We start from the raw sequence: 20155 nt of genomic DNA on the forward strand, positions 1-20155 counted from the left end.
GCCCTGCTCCAGTATGTCGATGATCTATTGATCACAGCCCGTTCTGAACGTGCTTGCGAGCGAGCATCCCTCACAGTTCTGTATTTCCTAGCCGAGATGGGGCACAAGGTGTCCCCTTCGAAGCTTCAATTCTGTGTCCAGCAAGTGGTCTACTTAGGACACTTACTGTCCAAGAGGGGTAGGCAGTTGACACCTGACCGTATCCAGTTAATAGCGAGTCTTCCTCAGCCCAAGACCCAGAAGGAGGTACGTGCTTTTATCGGCCTCACTTCTTACTGCCGACAATGGATTCCTCAGTATGCATTTCTAGCCAAGCCACTGATACAGTTAACGACACAGGAGGCAGCCGTATCGACTGTCCTCCCTTGGACATCTGAACATACACTCAGTTTCAATGAGTTAAAGAAAGCCCTATGTCAAGCTCCAGTTCTAGCTACACCAAACTACAGTAAGCCTTTTACACTTTTCGTCACAGAACGCGAAGGTACAGCATTATCTGTTCTCACACAAGATCAAGCAGGACAATACAAGCCCTGTGCTTATTTTTCGAGCACATTAGATCCTGTAGCCCAAGCTCTGCCTGCGTGCCTCAAGTCAGTTGCAGCCACAGCCCTAGCTATCAGACAAAGTGATTCCATAGTATTAGGACACTCCCTGACAGTACAAGTCCCACACTCCGTGGAAGTTCTTTTAAATCGAACACAAACTCAGCACTTGACAATTGCACGTTTGACAGGTTATGAATTGACACTGTTCCAGCCACACATAGAAATCAGACGCTGCAACGTTTTAAATCCTGCTACACTGTTACCGTCAGTTACTTCGAATTCTGCCACACACGATTGTGTGGAAGTAGTTAACATCATGACCAAGCCAAGACAAGATCTGACAGATATTCCATTACCAGATCCCGACCTGACACTTTATGTGGATGGTTCATGCATGAGAACTAGTACAGGAGAACTAGTAGCCGCGTATGCAGTGACTACTGACACTGAAGTTATTGAGACACACCGCATTGACACCCTGTCTGCTCAAGCAGCAGAGCTAGTTGCTCTGACACAAGCCTGCATACACGCCAGGAACCTGAAGGTTAATATTTACACAGATTCCCGCTACGCATTTGGAGTCGTACACGACTTTGGAGTACTCTGGCAGGAGAGAGGTTTCATGACTTCTCATGGAACCAAGATTCAGCATGGTCTCCTTATTCAAGCTCTGTTAGATGCAATACATTTACCGACATCCATTGCTATCATGAAATGCAAGGCACACACGAAAGTTACTGACATTATCTCTCAAGGTAATGATCTAGCAGACCGCACAGCCAAGCTTACAGCTCAGACTCCAGACATTCCAGTTAACATGACACACACTCCAGATCCGACTACATGTATGACAGTTAAGGACCCTATTCAAGATGTCATAGATATCCAGTTACATGCTACTCCCGAAGAAATCAAGAAATGGTCCGAACAAGGAGGGGTCCAGACAGATCAGGGATGGGTAACGAAGGGAAAAGCCACATGGTTTCTCCCCGACTCTATGGTTCAAGTCATTATCAATACCGCACATAGTCCAGCACATTTAGGAGAAAAAGCTATGTTAGACAGTATCCAGAACATTTGGTTCAACAAGCATTTACGAGCTGCAGCCAAGCAGAAAGTCCGTACCTGTATGATATGTTGTCAGTTTAATCCAGGTAAAAGTGTCCCGGTGGAACAAGGTGGATTCCAACCTCCTGACCACCCTTTTGAAGTCCTCCAGATGGATTATATTCAGATGGAGCGATGTCGAGGTTTCAAGTATGTCCTCGTAGTTGTATGCGCTTTGTCCAGGTGGACAGAAGCATATCCAGTCCCAGATTACACAGCCGCGACCACTGCCAAGCAGTTGGTTCGTGAGTTCTTCCCCCGTTATGGACTCCCTAGGGTCGTATATTCTGATAACGGCCAGCCATTCTCCTCAGAGTTAATGAAGCATGTTTCCCTTCTGTTAGGATACCAGTGGAAGTTCCATTGTGTACGCCACCCTGAAGCAGCAGGTCTCGTAGAGAGACATAACCAGACCCTGAAAATCCGCATCGCCAAAGTATGTAAAGAGAAAGGTGTGGACTGGCTAGTAGCTCTGCCAGTCGCTTTGTTCTATATGCGCATGGTCGCACATTCCAGATCAGGTCTGTCCCCGTATGAGGTCGTTTTCGGCCGCCCCCCTAACATGTGGGGTACTCCTAGACCTCGAAGTATTACCGATGTTTCAAGTAATATGCTGACAGATTACCTAGCTTCCTTGATGTCTGCCCTCAACTCTTGTCGTTCACAGGTTGCCGCCGCATTTCCAGACAATACCGAGGTGGCACCGCATGAAATCGTTCCAGGATCCATGGTCCTGGTGCGAAATTTTGACCGCTCAAGTCCGCTAGAGCCTCGCTGGAAGGAGCCCCGACAGGTCCTCCTCGCCACCCGTACAGCCGTGAAGTTGGAGGGACGCAAAGGCTGGGTGCATCTTTCACATATAAAGAAGTTTTATGGACTGAAACCAGTCTCAAAGAACATTTCCCAGGATTCTAAAGACTGCCAAAGTACTATTCTTAAGGACTGTCCCGCAAAGAACAATGATACTGCACCCTCCCTGTTAGAGAAAACTCCGCAGCAGGAGTATAAGTTGAAACTCCGGTCTAGTAAAATAAGTCAGCCAGTTTGATTGTCTAAGTCCTCCCCTAGGTGAAACGGTTAGACTGTTTCTGACATGTATAAAATAGACCCCCATAGTAAGAGAGTTAGTCAAAACTCAATCCGATGTATCGTTTTTCTATGTTTCATATTATTTCTCAGCATTATGATTTCCTGCACCAGTTATGCATTTTACCTGTATTTTCCAGTTTCTCATGTAAATAAGTCTGCTAATGTTACGGTGGAGCACACGTTTAGTGATCTGCCTCCTCATGAACTCTCTTACCGCCTCGCTATGCGAAATAATTCTTTCATCCGCATGTTACATTATTCACACCAGACCAGCAATGCCACTAATTGTTGGGTGTGTGGTCGACTCCCCCCTTTCCAGACACCGAAGGGAGTTCTGCCACTCTTTCCTTACCCTTTTTCACATAATGGTTCGTGTGGAGCATGGTCCACGTTAACGTCATCCTCAACAGATATGTCTTTTCTTAACAGTACATGTTTTCCAGACAAGCAAGGTCTCCCCCACAGAACCGGGTTAGATCTAGAAAATGAAGTGTATAATTTAGGTAATTATTCTTCGAATTTCATGGTCCTGAATGTTCAGTCTGATACTACTCCAGACTTACCTGCAATTTCAGTACTACCAGTCAAAGGTGAATTATGTGTCCGAAATAATGGTTCCGTACATGTAGGACATAGTGATTGTACTACTATTGTCAAGTATAGTGACAGTGGGAAATCTATTTTCAAAGCTTCACGTCATTCTTATTTTATTTGTGGTCAGACCGCATATGTTCGTCTGCCCCTCGATTGGGAGGGAACCTGTTACATTGCCTTCCTACTGCCACCGGTTTTTCTAGCCCCACCCGACTACCATAGGAATTCCCACCTAGTACATACTAGACACAAGAGAAACCTCCCGATTGTCGATTATACTGAAACTGCTCTAGAACAATATATAGATATCAATAAAGGTGTCTTCCCTTATTTGGGTACAGTTGTGAATAGTAAACTGATACGTAGATTAACCAGAACACTCGAAGCAGTAGTAATTGAGACTACTTCTGCTCTAAGTAATTTAACCGAAGAACAATCCTTTATGAGAATTGTCGTGCTCCAGAATTGTCTCGTCCTTGACGTCATATTGGCCAATAGGGGCGGGGCCTGTAGAGTCATCGGATCTAGTTGCTGCATTTTCATTCCAAATAACGCGCCGTCTGTTTATTCAGCTATAACCAGACTCCATAAAATTGCCCATCTGTTACACCAAGATCCAGGCACCTGGACATGGTCCGGTTGGTTCTGGAATATAGTTTCCGCCTGGGGATGGAAAGTCTTGTCCTTTCTAGGTATTGCAGTAGCGATCATATTTAGCTGCTGCCTCTGTATACAATGTGGCCCTGTGATTTGCGGCATTTGTGCTACCTCTTGTATTCCTAGTCCCAAGCCCGTTCTAAAACCCGTTCCAAGAAAATTCGAGACGAGCAAATGATACTGTATGAAATGATAGATGATATCATGAATATTGATGTTTCCTGAAGGAAACGTAGTGACAAGGAGGGAATGTGGAAAAGTAAATTTTGCCATGTTCTGTGTCCCTACGCGTCCTCCATCATATGTTATATGTGCATGATTAATATGCATATGTTATTCCCCATGTTCGATTAAAGACGCAATTATAGTTGTGTCCACCTTTAGTATGTCAGTTTCCAGTTCTCGTGAATACTACGAATATCAGGCCTATGTAAAGCTACGTTGCCACGTTTCTCAGTGTGCACGTTATTCCATTGTAAAGTCTCCGTTTCTAGGCCTCAAAAGGGCCCGGACACCAGATTCAACTCCTGTCTCCTGAAGCCTCGCTGAGGAGCGATACAGCCCCCACCTGTATCCTCGACCCTTCACTTACTTCCTGCCTCGCAGTGCCCGGTTCAGCCTGGCTCTGCCTCTGAGTCTGCCAAGAGTATGTTATGATTCGAGTTATCAGTACAGCCCTCCTTCTCTGCATTCCTAAAGCTACTGAACTGCATCAATAGTTTCCGTCATTGTCTAGCCTTTACGTCTCCATGTAAGAGAAATACTGCATTTAATGGTCATTTAATATTCTTCATCACGCACTACATGTAGAATAATGCATGCTCCAGTCTTAGAGTCTGTTCGCCTTTACCCCGATAACTTTTGGATTCTATCAACATGTTCTCTAAACATCAGATACTAGATACTGTTTAGGTACATGTCGCCCTGACTCTCTAGACTTCAGTCTCTGCTCCTAGCACAGAGTTCGTAGCCCCCAGCTTCTCCTAGTAACACGTCATTGCCAGTTTGCGCGCACCATCAGGTTAGAGGTCCCGGCTCCTTAGGTAGCCCCCTCCATGGTTTCCACCCCATTCATGACATATTCTGTTACGTTTGCATCACATGTCTATGTATACGCCCTGTTACACCTCTTTTCACCCTTATCTTTCGCGACTGCTACGCGTCATGCCTATTGCTCCACCCACTGCTACGCCTATTGCAATGTAATGCTATGTGTTTGCGTTATGTATATATGCTCATGTACTGTTATTAAATACCACGCTAGCCTTCTTGTCCAGATCCTGACCCCGGCAGCGCTGCCAGGGCTGCCATCCTATTCCTGTGCAGGTTGTCCTGTTCCTGTCCTTATGCTGTATTAAACCTGCAAAACTCCTACTACCTCGAATCTTGACTCTTATTTATTGAGCTATCTGTTATTCATTTATTTATTCAAAAATAGAGGTATTATTTATTTATTTACCACACTTTAACTGGGTCTCACACAACTAAATGTCTGCGGTCGGCGCTTTGATCTTTTAGCAGGTATTTTACACTTTAAACTTAAAAAATTCATAACTCCGGCTCTACTGATTGGATTTTTTTTGTTTTGGTTTCAATTTATCAAAATGTACTCTATTTTGCCAAATTTGTGTGGCATAGTTCTTGTATTGTTTTCACTTTATTAATGTTGAAGTGCTTCATAAATACTTTAGACATTGCCTCAAAGTTAAACCTGACTGCTTTCGTGCCAAGCTACCAGAGGATTAAGCACAGGTTAATTTAGTGACTTTTTGTGGTTCATCCTGACAAGGACTGTGGCTATTGCTTGAGTAGGGTTTCACCCAGCAGCCAAGGCTGTCTCAATTTTATTCACAAGGAGGTAATTCTACGTCAAACGGCCATTAATAGACTAAAAATACCACATCATCTAAACTACTAGAAGAAAGTTTAATAAGTCCCACCAAGGAAAGCAAATTTAGCATTTTCAATACATTTACAGACTGGAAGAAAATGAGAGTGTTGCTGACCTCCAACGGAATCTTTCATTAGGAGCTGTTGAGTTGACAATTTTAGAAAATGTGGATTCTTCCTTTGTAGACAGCAATGCAATGATAGTCATGACAAAGGTGAACAGACTGGTCTCTAATAAACCACCTTTAAAATCTCCTCTCAGGTCTTGCAGGGTGGCAATCACTGACCCCAAAAATCCAGTGAAGTTTTCTTTTGGTGTATGTCAATCTGGTTTGAGCGATTTTCTCCAGGCTCCTATGAGTTGTTGAAGTCTCCCAAGCGGGGACCATCAAACATGGGTGCTGGTGCAATGTCCTTGTGCTTTCCAAGGAATAGTCATGTGCTAAGTGCAAGTTGAGACTCAATGTGTACACAATGCTGGTTACAAATTGTCAGAGTGTGGACTCCTCTGACATACTTCTTCCAAGCCAAATGTCTTTTCCCCATGAATCCCCTTTTTTGTCTCCCCAGCCCCCGGATGCCGACATCACTGTGAGCGAACTTGAGTGGCCTCCAAGCTACTGGCCCTTTAATTGGGAGCAAGATCCAAGCTTCAACCCAGCCCCTGAGGCGGTGCCTCGAGTGACAATGGAGCTCCAAGAGCCGTCAACCAATGAGTCAGAGGTCTTCGGGAGGCAAGAGAAGCCAGCTGACGCAGAACAAGGAAGCTGAGTTGCCGGGACAGAGCCCTGCTGTGTAGCTTCGGAGCCCCACCGCGCCATAGGAAGACCCCCGGATCAAGAGCCAGGAGGCCAACCCCGCTCACCGGCCCGCCACGTTCACGGAGGAACGTGGCTTCAGCAGGTGCATGAGAAACTCCTGGGACCCGGGAAGAGGGAGGATTTGTTGTGTGTGGGTGGAGGCGGCGGGGACGCTTCGGGTTGAGACTGCCCTTTGCCTGTTCCCGGTGTCGGCTCCCTCACCCTCATCGCACTTCCTGGAAACGATCGGTGGTCCCTTACACCTGGTCTTGCACTCCTTTATAAACGCCTGAAGTCTAAAGGCTGCTATTTTGTTTTCTTTCTTTTCTCCTCATCTACATACCTAAAACACATGGGAGTATTGCGGCACTACAGATTTCCCTTACATCGCCAGAACACCGCCTGCAGCGAAGTCCTCACGGAGAACATTCCCTGCGAAAGGCTCCACAAAGCAAATTCCCCCACGCCCGCTATTCTTCTGTTGTTTTAAAAACGTGACATTGGTTAATAAACCTAACACTGAAGCGGTATCTTGACTCCTGCATTGTCTTTGCCCCACGACATATAGTGGAGAATGAGGGCAAGGTAAACTCCATTGCATAACTAAAATGGAGGCACTCATCCAACACATGGTCGAAAACCAACGAAAACTGGAATGGGCCATGGAGCGGCAGATGACGTCCGCACAGGCGGACAAAGATACCTTCAAGGAAATAATGACGGCGCAACTGGACACACTCCTCCCGGCAGCTGAAGAGTTGCCAAAGGCAGGTCTTGGCCAAAAGACAGCGAAAACCCAGATATCTGCCCCTACTGTCTCTCTTCAAAAGTATGTCACAGACGAGAACCCTGATGCCTTCCTTTTAAATTTTTAACATGCTGCTCGAGCCTCGGGATGGCCAGTCTCCAAGTGGCCATTTTTTTTGGACCCCCCTGCTAACTGGCGAAGCCGAGGCTGCCTACCAGGTGGCGAACTCCGGGGGCGTAACGCCATATGATGAAATCAAAAATACCATATTGGATCACCTCGGCTTGGATAGCGAGGCATACAGAGTGAGGTTTCGTAAGGAGAAGGGGCTTTCCGAGGACACACCCAAAACCCTCTTCTTTAAGCTGAAATTAGCAGCGGACAAATGGTTGAAGCCTAGTGAGAAGACCAAGGAAGAGATCATGAGTGCTAAATACCTGGAGCAGTTCCTCAAGGCACTCCCTGTTCCTACCCAGAGGTGGCTGCGACAACACTCTAATCTTACGGCAGAACAAGCCGTAGAGATGGCTAACTCATTTTCTAGAGCACAACCACGTATAAACCCCTGGGACCAGTAAAGAGGAAACCGAGGGATACCTACTCCCCGCAAGCCCCTGAGGCCCATTAAAGACCTTGAAAGAATATGTCCTCAGAAACCAGAAAATCTTCCCCTTCGGGGGCCCCAGTGTTTTGATTGTGGCATGTGGGGCCACATCGCATGGGCCTGCCCCAGGAAGAAATCAGACGAACCTATGGACGTGAGCTATGTGCCACGAGACCTTCTATACACCACCGAGATGGGAGGCAGTTACTATGTAAGTGTCTCAGTTAATGGCTCTTGGATTACCGCTCTCTTGGACTCAGGGTGTAAACAATCTGTCATACAAGGGAACCTTATAAAACCCCAGATAATTCCCGGCCGACAAGTAGCCATCCGGTGTGTACACGGAGATGTACGGGTTTACCCCACAGCCCGGCTCACACTGCAAGACAAGGGAGGATTCCGGTCCACTGTTATCGTAGGGGTTCTACACACCCTATCTGAGAAACTCCTGCTAGGCACCGATAATCCAGATTTTCTTTCCTTATTTTTGAACTCAGTGAAACGACAGCTACCGAACCCCGAAAAAAAACAACAGAAAATAGCCCAGGCCCTGTTATCCCAGAACCATGGACATCAGACAAAAGTTTTCGCTGGGCCCAGGTTAACGACTTCACCCTATCACATGCTTGGCAAGAGGCTCGCACACCAGTAGCCGTTACCGGTATTTCCTATCCGACATTCCAAATTCACAACGGTCTCCTTTATAGGATCGCTGGCCCCATTGAGCCCTCCCAGTTAATAGTCCCCTGGGATTTTCAGGAACAAGTTCTATTTTTTGCCCACTCCCATCTCTTAGCGGGACATGCAATTGCTGACAAGACGACTCAAAATATACTCCGGCACTTCTACTGGACAGGAATATACGCCCAGATTAAACGGTATTGCCAGGAGTGCCAAGTCTGTCATATGAAGAATCCCTACAGTACCCCTGCTGTGCCCTTACAGCCCATGCCTATCATTGGGAAACCTTTTGAAAGGATTGGTATGGACCTCATTGGACCCCTCCCTCGCACTCCTAGAGGCTTCCAATATGCATTGGTGTTGGTCGACTATTGCACTCGCTTCCCGGAGTCTTTCCCCCTCAGAGCTCCCATAATGCAAAACATAGCTGACAAATGAGTGGACTGTTTTTCCAGAGTAGGTTACCCGCGTGAGATCCTAACCGATCAAGGTACTCCATTTGTATCGAAACTCATGGTCCAGGTTTGCAGGTTACTGGATGTGAAACATCTCAAAACGTCCGAGTATCACCCACAAACCGATGGCTTAGTGGAAAGATACAATGGATCCCTAAAGTTAACCCTGAAACAGATGCTGTTGAGCGAAGGGAGAGACTGGGACTGACTCTTACCCCTGGCCCTCTTCGTCATAAGAGGACAAGTTCAGAGCAGCTTGGGCTGTTCATCTTTTGAACTCCTGTATGGACGGCAGCCTTGGACTTTGTTGGATATGACGAGGGAGACCTGGGAAAAAGAGGAAAACGACTACAAGGAACTCCTGGAGTATTCGCAACCCCTCAAAACCCGGATAGGAAAACTCCGTGACCTAGCTCATACCAATTTGGAGAAAGCACAAAAGCGCCAGGGTTACTTCTAAAATAAGGGAAAGAAGTGGCGATTTCTACAGGTAGGCAACTGGGCCCTGGTACTCTTACCCAACTCCTTGTCCAAGGTAAAGAGTAACTGGAAAGGACCCTTTTGGGTGGTAGAGGTCCTTGGAAAGACAACATACCGGCTACAATTGGGACCCGGTCGGGTGCAAACATTTCACATCAACCTTCTAAAAAGGTGGCTAGGCGCCCCCCCCCACAAAACATCCAGTTGACCCATACTGAGTCTTGCACCTTGGAGAATCTAGTTGTCAACGATACCCTCTCCCCTTCACATCAAAATGACTTGCTGACCCCTCCTGCTGCCCTTTAAATCCATGTTTTCAGACGAACCAGGAAAAACCTCCTTGGTCGAGCATCACATAGACACCAGACCAGGAGAAATAGTGAGGCAAAAGCCATACAGGATCCCTGCAGCTCGCAGTAAAGCCATCTCAGCCGAAATTTCCAACATGCTATTCATGGGCGTTACCCGACCATCCCAAAGTGAATGGTCCTCTCCCATCGTTTTAGTCCCCAAGCCTGACGGTTCTATCCGTTTTTGTATTGATTTCCACGGAGTGAACTCTATCTCAAAACTGGATGCATATCCCTTGCATCCAAGGACGAATTGATAGAGAAACTAGGGAATGCCCATTACATATCTACCATAGACCCAACAAAAGGGTACTGGCAAATCCCCCTAAGACGTGACGATCAGGAAAAAACTGTCTTTTCAACCCCAGAAGGCCTCTTTGAATTCACTGTGCTACATTTTGGTTTACATGGTGCCCCTGCAACTTTCCAGAGGCTGATGAATAGGATCCTGCAGCCACACCAGGCGTTTTCCTCCGCCTACTTAGACGATAGTGATTTTTAGTCCTACCTGGAAGGACCACATCTTGACCATTGCCGTTTAATATTGCAGGACCTGTGGGCTGCAGGCCTTCATATCAACTACAAGAAATCTCGCATAGGATACCATCGGGTGAAGTACCTGGGTTACCTCCTTGGGCATGGTTGTACTGAGCCACAAGAGGAGAAAATCAGAGCTATTAGGAAAGCCCCTCTCCCTACCACAAAGAAAGACATACGGGCATTCCTGGGACTCTTAGGACACTTCAGGAGATTTATACCAAATCACTCGGCGATAGCGGCTCCTATGACGGATCTGTTAAAAGGAACCCACAAGAACAGAACCTTGCGTCTCACTCCTGTGGGTCTCAAGGCCATAACCGACTTGAAACAGGCCATTACCAGTGGGCCTGTATTGATTTCCCCTGATTTCAGTCTCCCTTTTATTCTCCAAACTGATGCCTCGGACATGGGGATTGGAGCGGTGCTATCAAAGGTCACTAAAGAAGGGTAGGAAAAATCCATTCTCTTTTATCAGCCGCATACTCTTTCCACAGGAGGTGAACTATCCTGTCATCGAGAAGGAGTGATTGGCCGTGAAATGGGCAATAGAGAAACTGAGGTATTACCTAGTGGGTGTACATTTCATGCTATATACGGACCATACTCGCCTGGTTTGGATGTGTCGAAACCGGGGTAACATCCAGAGTAATGCGGTGGTTTCTTTCCCTTCAGCCTTTTTTCTTCACGGTCCGGCATCGTAAGGGAACCGCCAATTCCAACGCGGACTTCCTCTCTAGGGTTTCTTGTGTCCCCGACCGGGACGACTCTAGGGGAGGGGTATGTCAGAGTTTGGACTCCTCTGACAGACTTCTTCCAAGCCAAATGTCTTCCCCCATGAACCCACCTTTTTTGTCCCCCCAACCCAATGATGCAGACATCACTGTGAGCGAACTCAAGTGGACTCCAAGCTACTGGCCCTTTAATTGGGAGCAAGATCCAAGCTTCAACCCAGCCCCTGAGGCAGGGACACGAGTGACGATGGAACTCAAAGAGCCAATGAGTCAGAGGTCTTCAGGAGGCTGGAGAAGCCAGCTGACGCAGAAGCAGGAAGCAGAGTTGCCGGGACAGAGCTGTGCTGTGCAACGTTGGAGCCCCACCGCGCCATAGGAAGACCCCCGGATCAAGAGCCAGGAGGCCAACCACGCTCACCGCACCGCCAGGTTCACGGAGGAAATGGCTTCAGCAGGTGCGTGCGAAACTCCTGGGACCCGGGAAGAGGGAGGATTTGTTGTGTGCGGGTGGAGGCAGCGGGAACGCTTCGGGTTGAGACTGACCCTTGTCTGTTCTCGCTGTCGGCTCCCTCACCCTCATCACACTTCCTAGAAACGATCAGTGGTCCCTCACACCCCGTCCTGCACTCCTTTGTAAATGTCTGAAGTTTAAAGGCTGCTATTTTGTTTTCTTTCTTTTCTCCTCATCTACACACTTAAAACACCTGGGAGTATTGCGGCACTTCGTATTTCCCTGACGTCACCGGAACACCGCCTGCAGCGACATCCTCGTGGAGAACATTCCCAGCGAAAGGATCCACGAAGCAAATTCCCCCCTCCCCAATCTTCTGTTTTAAAAACGTGACATTGGTTAATAAACCTAACACTGAAGAATTATCTTGACTCCTGCATCATCCTTGCCCTGCAGCACAAATGTATACTTAATTTGTCTGTGATGTGATGGAACCTACATCGTCAGTATTTTTTCGTACCTATTGTCTACCTGTTCTTAATTCCTGGGTCCAGAGGGCAGCATTATTGTTTCCTCATGTTCTCTTATGTGGTCCCACTGACAGGTGCTGATGTCCTCATTAAACCTCAGATGTTCATGTTTCGCCAGAAAAATTCAAGCCTGGGCTAAGTGAAGTTCTCACCTGGCTGAAAAGTTATTCAAATGTGATCCTCACTCACTGTTCCTCCCTCCCTAGTTCATCTATACAAATGACTGGCTGGGTGGGTCCAGATACTAGGTAGGAATGTCCTAATAGGGAGCAAACGTATTATCACAATTTTTCATTCATCTGCACTATGAAGCACACCTGATTGCACCTAAGACAGTATTACTCTTTGTAGTTGTTTCGTCCTTGTAGTTAAGGGTATCGCCAAGGTACCTGCTCCAGTGAACAGCAACAAGCGAAACAAGGCTTTTTTCCATTTTAGAGAGGCGGTTGAGGGAAAAAAAATCACTTAGCGCTTGAACGTCTGCCTTTGGATATGCTGTATGACGAATGAAGGACTGAATACAGGTGACCTAAACATTCCTCATCTGATATACAGAATGAACCCAGTGCACAAAATAAGGAGCTAGACTAGTAAGAAAAACCCTGGATGTGCTTAATGGAATTCAAGAGTGTCACAAACCGGATTCTCGATCAGTTGCATTTAACACTGCTGATACTGGACTAGGATTTAGCATTCATGTTATCAGGAGAGGACATCACATTTTTGTCTTTGATGCAGTTTGAGATGCCACTTTTAGTAGATTTATCTAATCTAAAATTCTGCAGCCATGAATTATTGACAACAACTTAAAAAAACAAATTGCCTTGTTATACTTTCTTTTGTGTCTGGTGGCATCATGCAGGTTTCACTTTATCACTGTTATTTACAGTAATTATTTTCAGGTGGGGAGGGGGCTTCTTCAATATGTATTGCACAAAAACACACAACAAAAACTCAGAGCCCCTAGGAAGATGGGTAATTTTAAAATAAGGTTGCAGCCTTCAAATAGTTTGGTCACCTTTTTGGCATTAGTATAATAGTTGTCAGACACTACCACAAAACATTTGGTTCATTGAGCACTTTTCAAATTAAAATCTGATCCCTGGTTAGCATTAGGAAAGGATACAGTCTCTAGAGGGAGTTATTATAGGTTTACTCTCAGCAAAAGGCCAGTCCCCACTTCAGTCCAATTTATAATCAATGAAGGATATAAGTTAAGTGCTACGGGGATGTAAATAGTAAGTTGCTTCAAGGACAAGTGGAACTGTTTCAGCTAACGGCAATAACACACTGTTCTCCAAAAATAAGAGTCTTGCTGATGGTCAAACAACTCAACCATCCCTGCCCCACTTTGATACTCACTATAATGATGACTTTAATGGCAGCCAAAAGTTGCTTGTCCATCTTGCCAAGGAGATCATAGCTGACGATGTTTATCAAGCTGCCGGACTGCCCATCCTTGCCCGTCACTATGACATTGATACTGTCAGCGTTTACTGATGGCAGCCATCTTTGAAAAGCCTAAAGTAAACAGTTTCCAAAAAGAAATGAAGAAATGGAATAAAAAAAGCCAATGGTAGAGCACACTGACATGGGGAAGGATTGGCAAGTACTTTGAAACTGACTGAATTACAACACACATAGTACACCATAAATCGACCTTAAACAAAGTAATGGAACAGTCATTGATGCAGTGGAACTGGCCATTAAAGCAAAATCATGCTGGGATGTCAATTTTGGGAACATTTACTTGCATTTGAGTATTTAAAGCTCCAGAACAGAATGATTGACCACTGCTTATGACTCTGGATTCGGAAGTAAAACATCCCTTGGACCCACCCCACAACAACATTCATTAATCTTATAATCTTATTGTACCCTCGATTAACCCAACATTGAGAATAAGATCATAAAAATGTCAGGTTTTGGGAAGTTTTGGGACAGAAGATTTTTATTAGTTAGAAAGCGAGTTCTATGATTCTACAAGAAACATTGCAATTCTAAGATGTCATTCCTAAACTGGAACATGTTCAGATTTTCATTTTGGCTTGGTTTACATTTCACCACTAACCAGGTTTCACTATCCAGTGGAACTTTTAGCTTAAACTGTAAATAGCTGACAGGGCATTTTAATATTCAGTTAATCGTCTTGAAAATAATCCTGTCTACATATATAATAGCATTCAGTGCAAATATTGTGGACAAGTGTACAGTGGTTCCTTCAGATTCATTCTTAAGCAACCGTACAAGTCTAAGGGACCAATTAATGAATTGATCAAGGAAATGAATGTCAAGGAAGGAGTAAAAACACATCACTTCAGGTTCTACTACACAATCCCAATTCATTTGAAGTTGCCTTCCGGTGGTTAGTTACAAATAATAATAATAATAATAATAATAAGGCAGTTTATAAAGCGCTTGGTGACGCCATCCCGGCGTGTCCCCGCGCTCTGGAGATCAGACAGCCCACCACTTATCATACACAAGCACCATTCCATTTGACTGCACACCTAAATAGTAAACAAGTAAGTTTTAAGAAGATTTCTAAATTTGGCCTCCGACCTTTCCAGTCTGAGATCCACCGGGAGTTTGTTCCAATCTTTAGCAGCCATAACTCTGAAAGAACGACCCCCCATTCTGGTTTTCTTAATCCTGGGGACTACAAGCCGTCCTATCCCACCTGAGCGTAGCGCCCTGCCTGGCACATACCACATGACCAGATCTCCCAGGTAGGAAGGGGCCCTGTGTCAGAGAATACGATGGCATATCAATAGAGACTTAAATAAGACTCTCTTCTTAACTTTAGGCAATGCTTGTTCATCCAAGAAGCCAACGCCTGCATACAATCCTTAAAGTTGGACGCCTCGGTCGAGGGTGCCTGGGAGAGGGAGATCAGCAGTTGGGTGTCGTCAGCGTAAGAGACTAACTCCACTCCGAACGCCTGCACCACCTCAGCCAGAGGGGCCATATATAAATTAAATAGGGTGGGACTGAGGGCCGAGCCCTGGGGCACCCCTTGTTCTAACGCAACCTCAGTGGACTGAAAGGAGCCCCGTTGAACCTGAAAGCTACGGCCCGTTAAAAAAGATTTCAACCAACCCAGTGAAGAGCCAACCACACCAGCTTCGTTCAGACACTGCAGCAGGGTGAAATGAGCTACAGTGTCGAACGCCGCACTGAGATCTAACATTACCAGTGCCATGGTGTGACCGGCATCTGCACCTTGTCGGATGGTCTCTGTGGCTCTCAGCAGGGCAGTTTCAGTAGAATACTCTGCCCGAAAACCTGACTGGGAAGGGTGTAGAAGATTAGCCTTCTCTAGATGAGCCATCAAGTGAGTATTTACCACCTTCTCGGCCACCTTCGCCAAATATGGTAGCAGAGAGATCGGCCTAAGGTTATCAAGGACTTCATGGCTTACATTTGGTTTTTTCCTTATTGGTAATACTACTGCTTTTTTCCAGGCTGCCGGGAGTGTCTGGGAAACAAAGGAGATCTCAAGCACCTGTCTGATATATGGTTCCAGGACCATCAGGCTGTCTGCCATCACCCTAGGTGGCGCTGGATCCGAAGGTGATCCTGACTTAACACTAAGACAAATGTTACATAGGGCATCCGGAGGGGGAACTAGAAATTGCTCCAGGCTCCTATCCGAATTACATGCCCCTGGCACTTCCTCAAAAGTCAGCCCGCTATCCGGGCTTCTGGAGAAGGAGGCATAGATGTTCCTAACCTTCCTGGCAAAGTACTGCGCAGCTCGATTGCATTCCGACACCGAATCATTGTCCGGTGCATTAGAGCTGGCCACCGCAGAGATCTCCTTGAAAATCTTAAACAGTTCTTTCGAGGAGTTCTCCGCTTCCCCAATTCTGTTTTTATAATGGGAGGCTTTAGCTACCCTCAGCATCACCTGGTATTTCCTCTGCGCCACCCTATAGCAGCTCTTTTCCTCTGTACCAAAGCATTTGCGCCAACTCCTATCTAATCTCTTGCAGTCGGACCTAGCCGCCTGCAATGTAGGTGTATACCAGGGAGCAGATTTCCTAGCTCGGGTTCCTGGTTTAGTCAGGAGGAGTGGGGCCACTTCATTGAGGGACTTAAGAATGCGCTCATCTAAATTGTTGTTAGCGCTATCACTATCAAAACCTCCTGGAGGCCCACCTTCTTGCAGTAAATTATTAAAAATATCCTGCGAGAAGTTTTTCCATTTACGATGGGGGTAGCTCTTGTTTCCTTCCCTCTGTGCCTCTTCCACCTGAGCATTAATTTTGAAAGGTACCAGGAAGTGGTCAGACCAAGGAATAGGTAGCGGTGTGTCTACCTCCAACCCGTCCCAACTGGCAAATACGGGGTCTAATAGATGGCCATGCTTGTGGGTGGGAGTAGTATTTTTCAATTCCAGGTGCATAGCCTGCAAATCCTGCCTTAAATCTACTGCCTCCTTAAGCGAAACATCTTCAAGATGTACATTCAGGTCTTCTAGCACGAGGAGCCTGCTCCGCCTAATTGCCATATGGGCAATACCCTCCAGCAGATTCATCCTAAAATTGCCGAGCCCCTCTGTGGGACGGTAGATGAGAATTCCTGTAATGGAGTTCTGCGGTCCTAGTTTCAAACCAAAAAGGCCTGCTTCACAGTTATCCATTGCTAGGGGTTCTAGAGTGCATTTGAGCGGTGCTTTAATAATGATTGCAATTCCTCAGCCCCTGCCCGTAGTTCTATCAATTCTAGCTATAGTATAACCGGGAGGAAGAGCCTCTATGATATCAGGGTCTGAGTTGTCTCCCAGCCATGTTTCCGTTAGGAAAAGTACATCGAGCTTTTCATCTAAAAGAAGCTCCCAGATCTGAATACTATGTTTACTAAGAGATCTACAATTCAACAGTCCTCCACGCAGTGTCCCGTTCCCTGTTCCATCAATAGGCTCTCTCCTTCCCTTAAAGGAGCAGGTAGGGCAGTCTCCAAGTTCTGTGGCTTGCATGAAGTGCATACACTGCTCAGCTGTGAAAGGCCTCAATTGCAACAAATCCTGTCTCTCATAGTGTATGGGATGCCGTGGAAATTGGGCAGGGGTTGTAGCCCCGGCCCCCGGTCGGACGCGGACGGGCGCAGACGGGCTTGCCGCCGGCGCGCCCGCTGCGCGGCTGCTGTCCCATACACATTAAGTAGAGAGAGGGGAGGAGCAACTAGAGCGCTGACCTGTCTGCAGAGTGCCCGGAAGTGCTGGGCTCCTCCTCACCCTCCGCATCAATCGCCCACAATGGACGCGGCGGACCAGGGCGGGAGTGCAGCAGGTAAGTAACCCCCCCGGACTCTAATCAGCCCAATAGAGTGCCCGTAAATTTAAAATTCACAAGTTATAACACAGTGCAGTTTTTTTTAAATGTGCCAGCAGTACTCGCTAACATCAAGTAGCATAAAACAGCAAAGCTATCAAATTTTACTTAACAAAACGCTCTCAAATCAGCGCTAGCAGTAGAGGGACACAGCACACAAGCGGAATGGAGCCTGCCTCTGCCACCGGCAAGCCCGTCTCCAAATGACTGCTAAAGTCAAATATATAGTTGAGAAGACCAGTTAGAATGACTGAGACTCTGAAAACATTGAAGAAGAAAAAAAGATTGCAGCATTTTAACTGGGACAACTACAAGGTCCCAAAAGGACAATTTAAGAAATGATCATCTTAGAAATTTGCAATAGGTCAAACATTAAATCATTCCCTCTGCTGAACATTCAACAACCAATTTTTGGCAAGGGGGTACATTGTCAAGTTATAGGTTAACACTCCCTCTGCCAAACATTTTGTAACCAATTATTGGCTGTGATGTATACTCTATGGGGCAAGTTAAGCATGAACACGTTTTGATTGCCATGAACCCTACAACCAAACTTGAGTTGGGCCATTTGTTCTCTGTTATAGTCTCAACATTTCGCTAGGCAGTACATACATTGACTAATATTTAGTACAAGGCACTAAGCTTCAAATAATTTCCTCTGCTATATGCTCTACTATCATGGCCGGCTGTGCTTTCTCAGAGGCAACTCGAAAGAATGTGAAAATCCCTCCCATTAAAGATACACACGTCTAAAGTTGTGAAAGGCACATGTTTTCCAGTTAGGCTTCTCCTGGCGTTAATGTCCCATAAAACTGGCATCTGCGTCCTGTAGCTGCAGATTACTAACTCTGTAAATGGGGAGATTGTTATACTGTTAAGAGGAAGGAGATGTTACGTAATAAGTGAATATCTTGTCGTTTTTTATCTGCACTGCATTTGTATTATACTTTACATTGAAATGCAAAATGTGTACATTAAACTAACTGAACGAAAGATGCTACTAAAAGCAATAAGAATTCACTTCCATTGCTCTCATAAAAAAGCATTAGCAAAGCCAATTGGTCTGGAGTTGTCCACCAGCCTTTTAGCTTAGCAATTTTTGTTTTGTCATGGTTTTTACGAAACTTTATTGTTCAGGAAGCTGACGGGTGTTCATCCATCTAAACCAAACACTGACTGGAGGCAATATCAGAGGACTCACTGGCACAGAATGAAACTACTTTGTATGTGTATGTGCTCATTGTGAAAAAACAGCATGTCGTAACTCTTAGTGAAGTCAGCCAATGGCAGAAAGAGGCTGACACATTGGCTCTTGATGCATGCTTGAGTAGGTTGGAGAAAAATGCAAATGAGACAACCACAGACAAATGTAAGCAGTCTGTCTGAAAACCCCTACAAGTACCTATGCAATACACACAATGTTAGTAAAATCAAAACGTCTTGGCTAAAACAGACTAAAAACGAGCCAACCGTTCTGCCATTGGCTGCCAGCCTCTTGCCTTCGAGAAAGAAAGAAAAGAAGAAAGAAGGCAAAAGAAAATCATGGGGATCATCCACTCAGACGGTAACAACGGACCCATGCCTCTACCACATCTACAACCCGGGATCATCACCAATCGGCACCTCCCTCTCCAACATCAACACCTCCATCACGCCCAGAACTTTACAGAATAAATGGAAACTTGCAGAAATCAACTCCCTCTTCGAGAAGCCCACAGCCAACCCGAATCAACTGAGCAACTTACAACCCATCTCCTTGCTCCCCTATCCAGCCAGTGTTCGAGAAGGCCATTAACAAGCAACTCACCTCACCTCGTGCTTCACCATCTTCTACACAACACACAATCAGGATTCAGAAAGAACCACGGCCACCTCCGACATTCGAAACATTCTTGACCGAGAAGAAACAGCAGCCCTCATCCTGCTTAACTTCTTCGAATTCGCTGTCTCCCACAACACCCTCATCAGAAGGCTCCGCAAGATTTGCATACAAGTATCTGCTTTAAATCGATATGTTCCTTCCTCACAGGAAGAACCCAAAGGGTCAGGCTGCCACCCTTCACATCAGACTAAGAAACGTATATGCGGTCCCACAAGGAACGTGCCTCAGCCCCACGCTTTTCAGCACATACGTGACACCATTCACCAACATCATCTGATCAAAAGACATCACTGTCATCTCCTACCTCGATGACACCCAACCCAACTCATCCTCTACCTGACGGACAAGCCAAACACCACCAGAACCAACTTCACCAATTGAATGACCATGGTAGCAGACTGGAGGCAAACCAATTGCCTGAAGCTCAACTCTGACAAGATGGAAGTACTGGTCTTCAGCAACAAGATCTCCGAATGGATTCCACCTGGTGGCTGTAGGAGCCAGGACAATACTCACACTCGCAGACCACACAAGAAATCTAGGGATCATTCTACATGACATGCTCAACAAAACGGTTCAAGTCAACGCAGTGTGCACCTCCTACTTCCAAATGCTATGCATACTGCGAAAGACTACCAAATAGTTGCCTCAGATCCCCAGATGGACCTCCACGCAAGCACTC

General features: G+C 46.1%; 1 protein-coding gene across 1 annotated transcript in view; it reads right to left on the bottom strand.

The window, feature by feature from the left end:
- Positions 1-20155, bottom strand: part of SMARCAL1 (SNF2 related chromatin remodeling annealing helicase 1) — a 326034-nt gene that overhangs the window by 119016 nt on the left and 186863 nt on the right. Inside the window, exon 8 of the mRNA XM_078679275.1 lies at positions 13618-13776. Coding sequence (XP_078535401.1) covers positions 13618-13776 — 159 coding nt within the window. The remainder of the gene's footprint in view (positions 1-13617; positions 13777-20155) is intronic.

This window comes from Lissotriton helveticus, chromosome 3_1 (assembly GCF_964261635.1).
Source record: "Lissotriton helveticus chromosome 3_1, aLisHel1.1, whole genome shotgun sequence".
Taxonomy (NCBI): domain Eukaryota; kingdom Metazoa; phylum Chordata; class Amphibia; order Caudata; family Salamandridae; genus Lissotriton; species Lissotriton helveticus.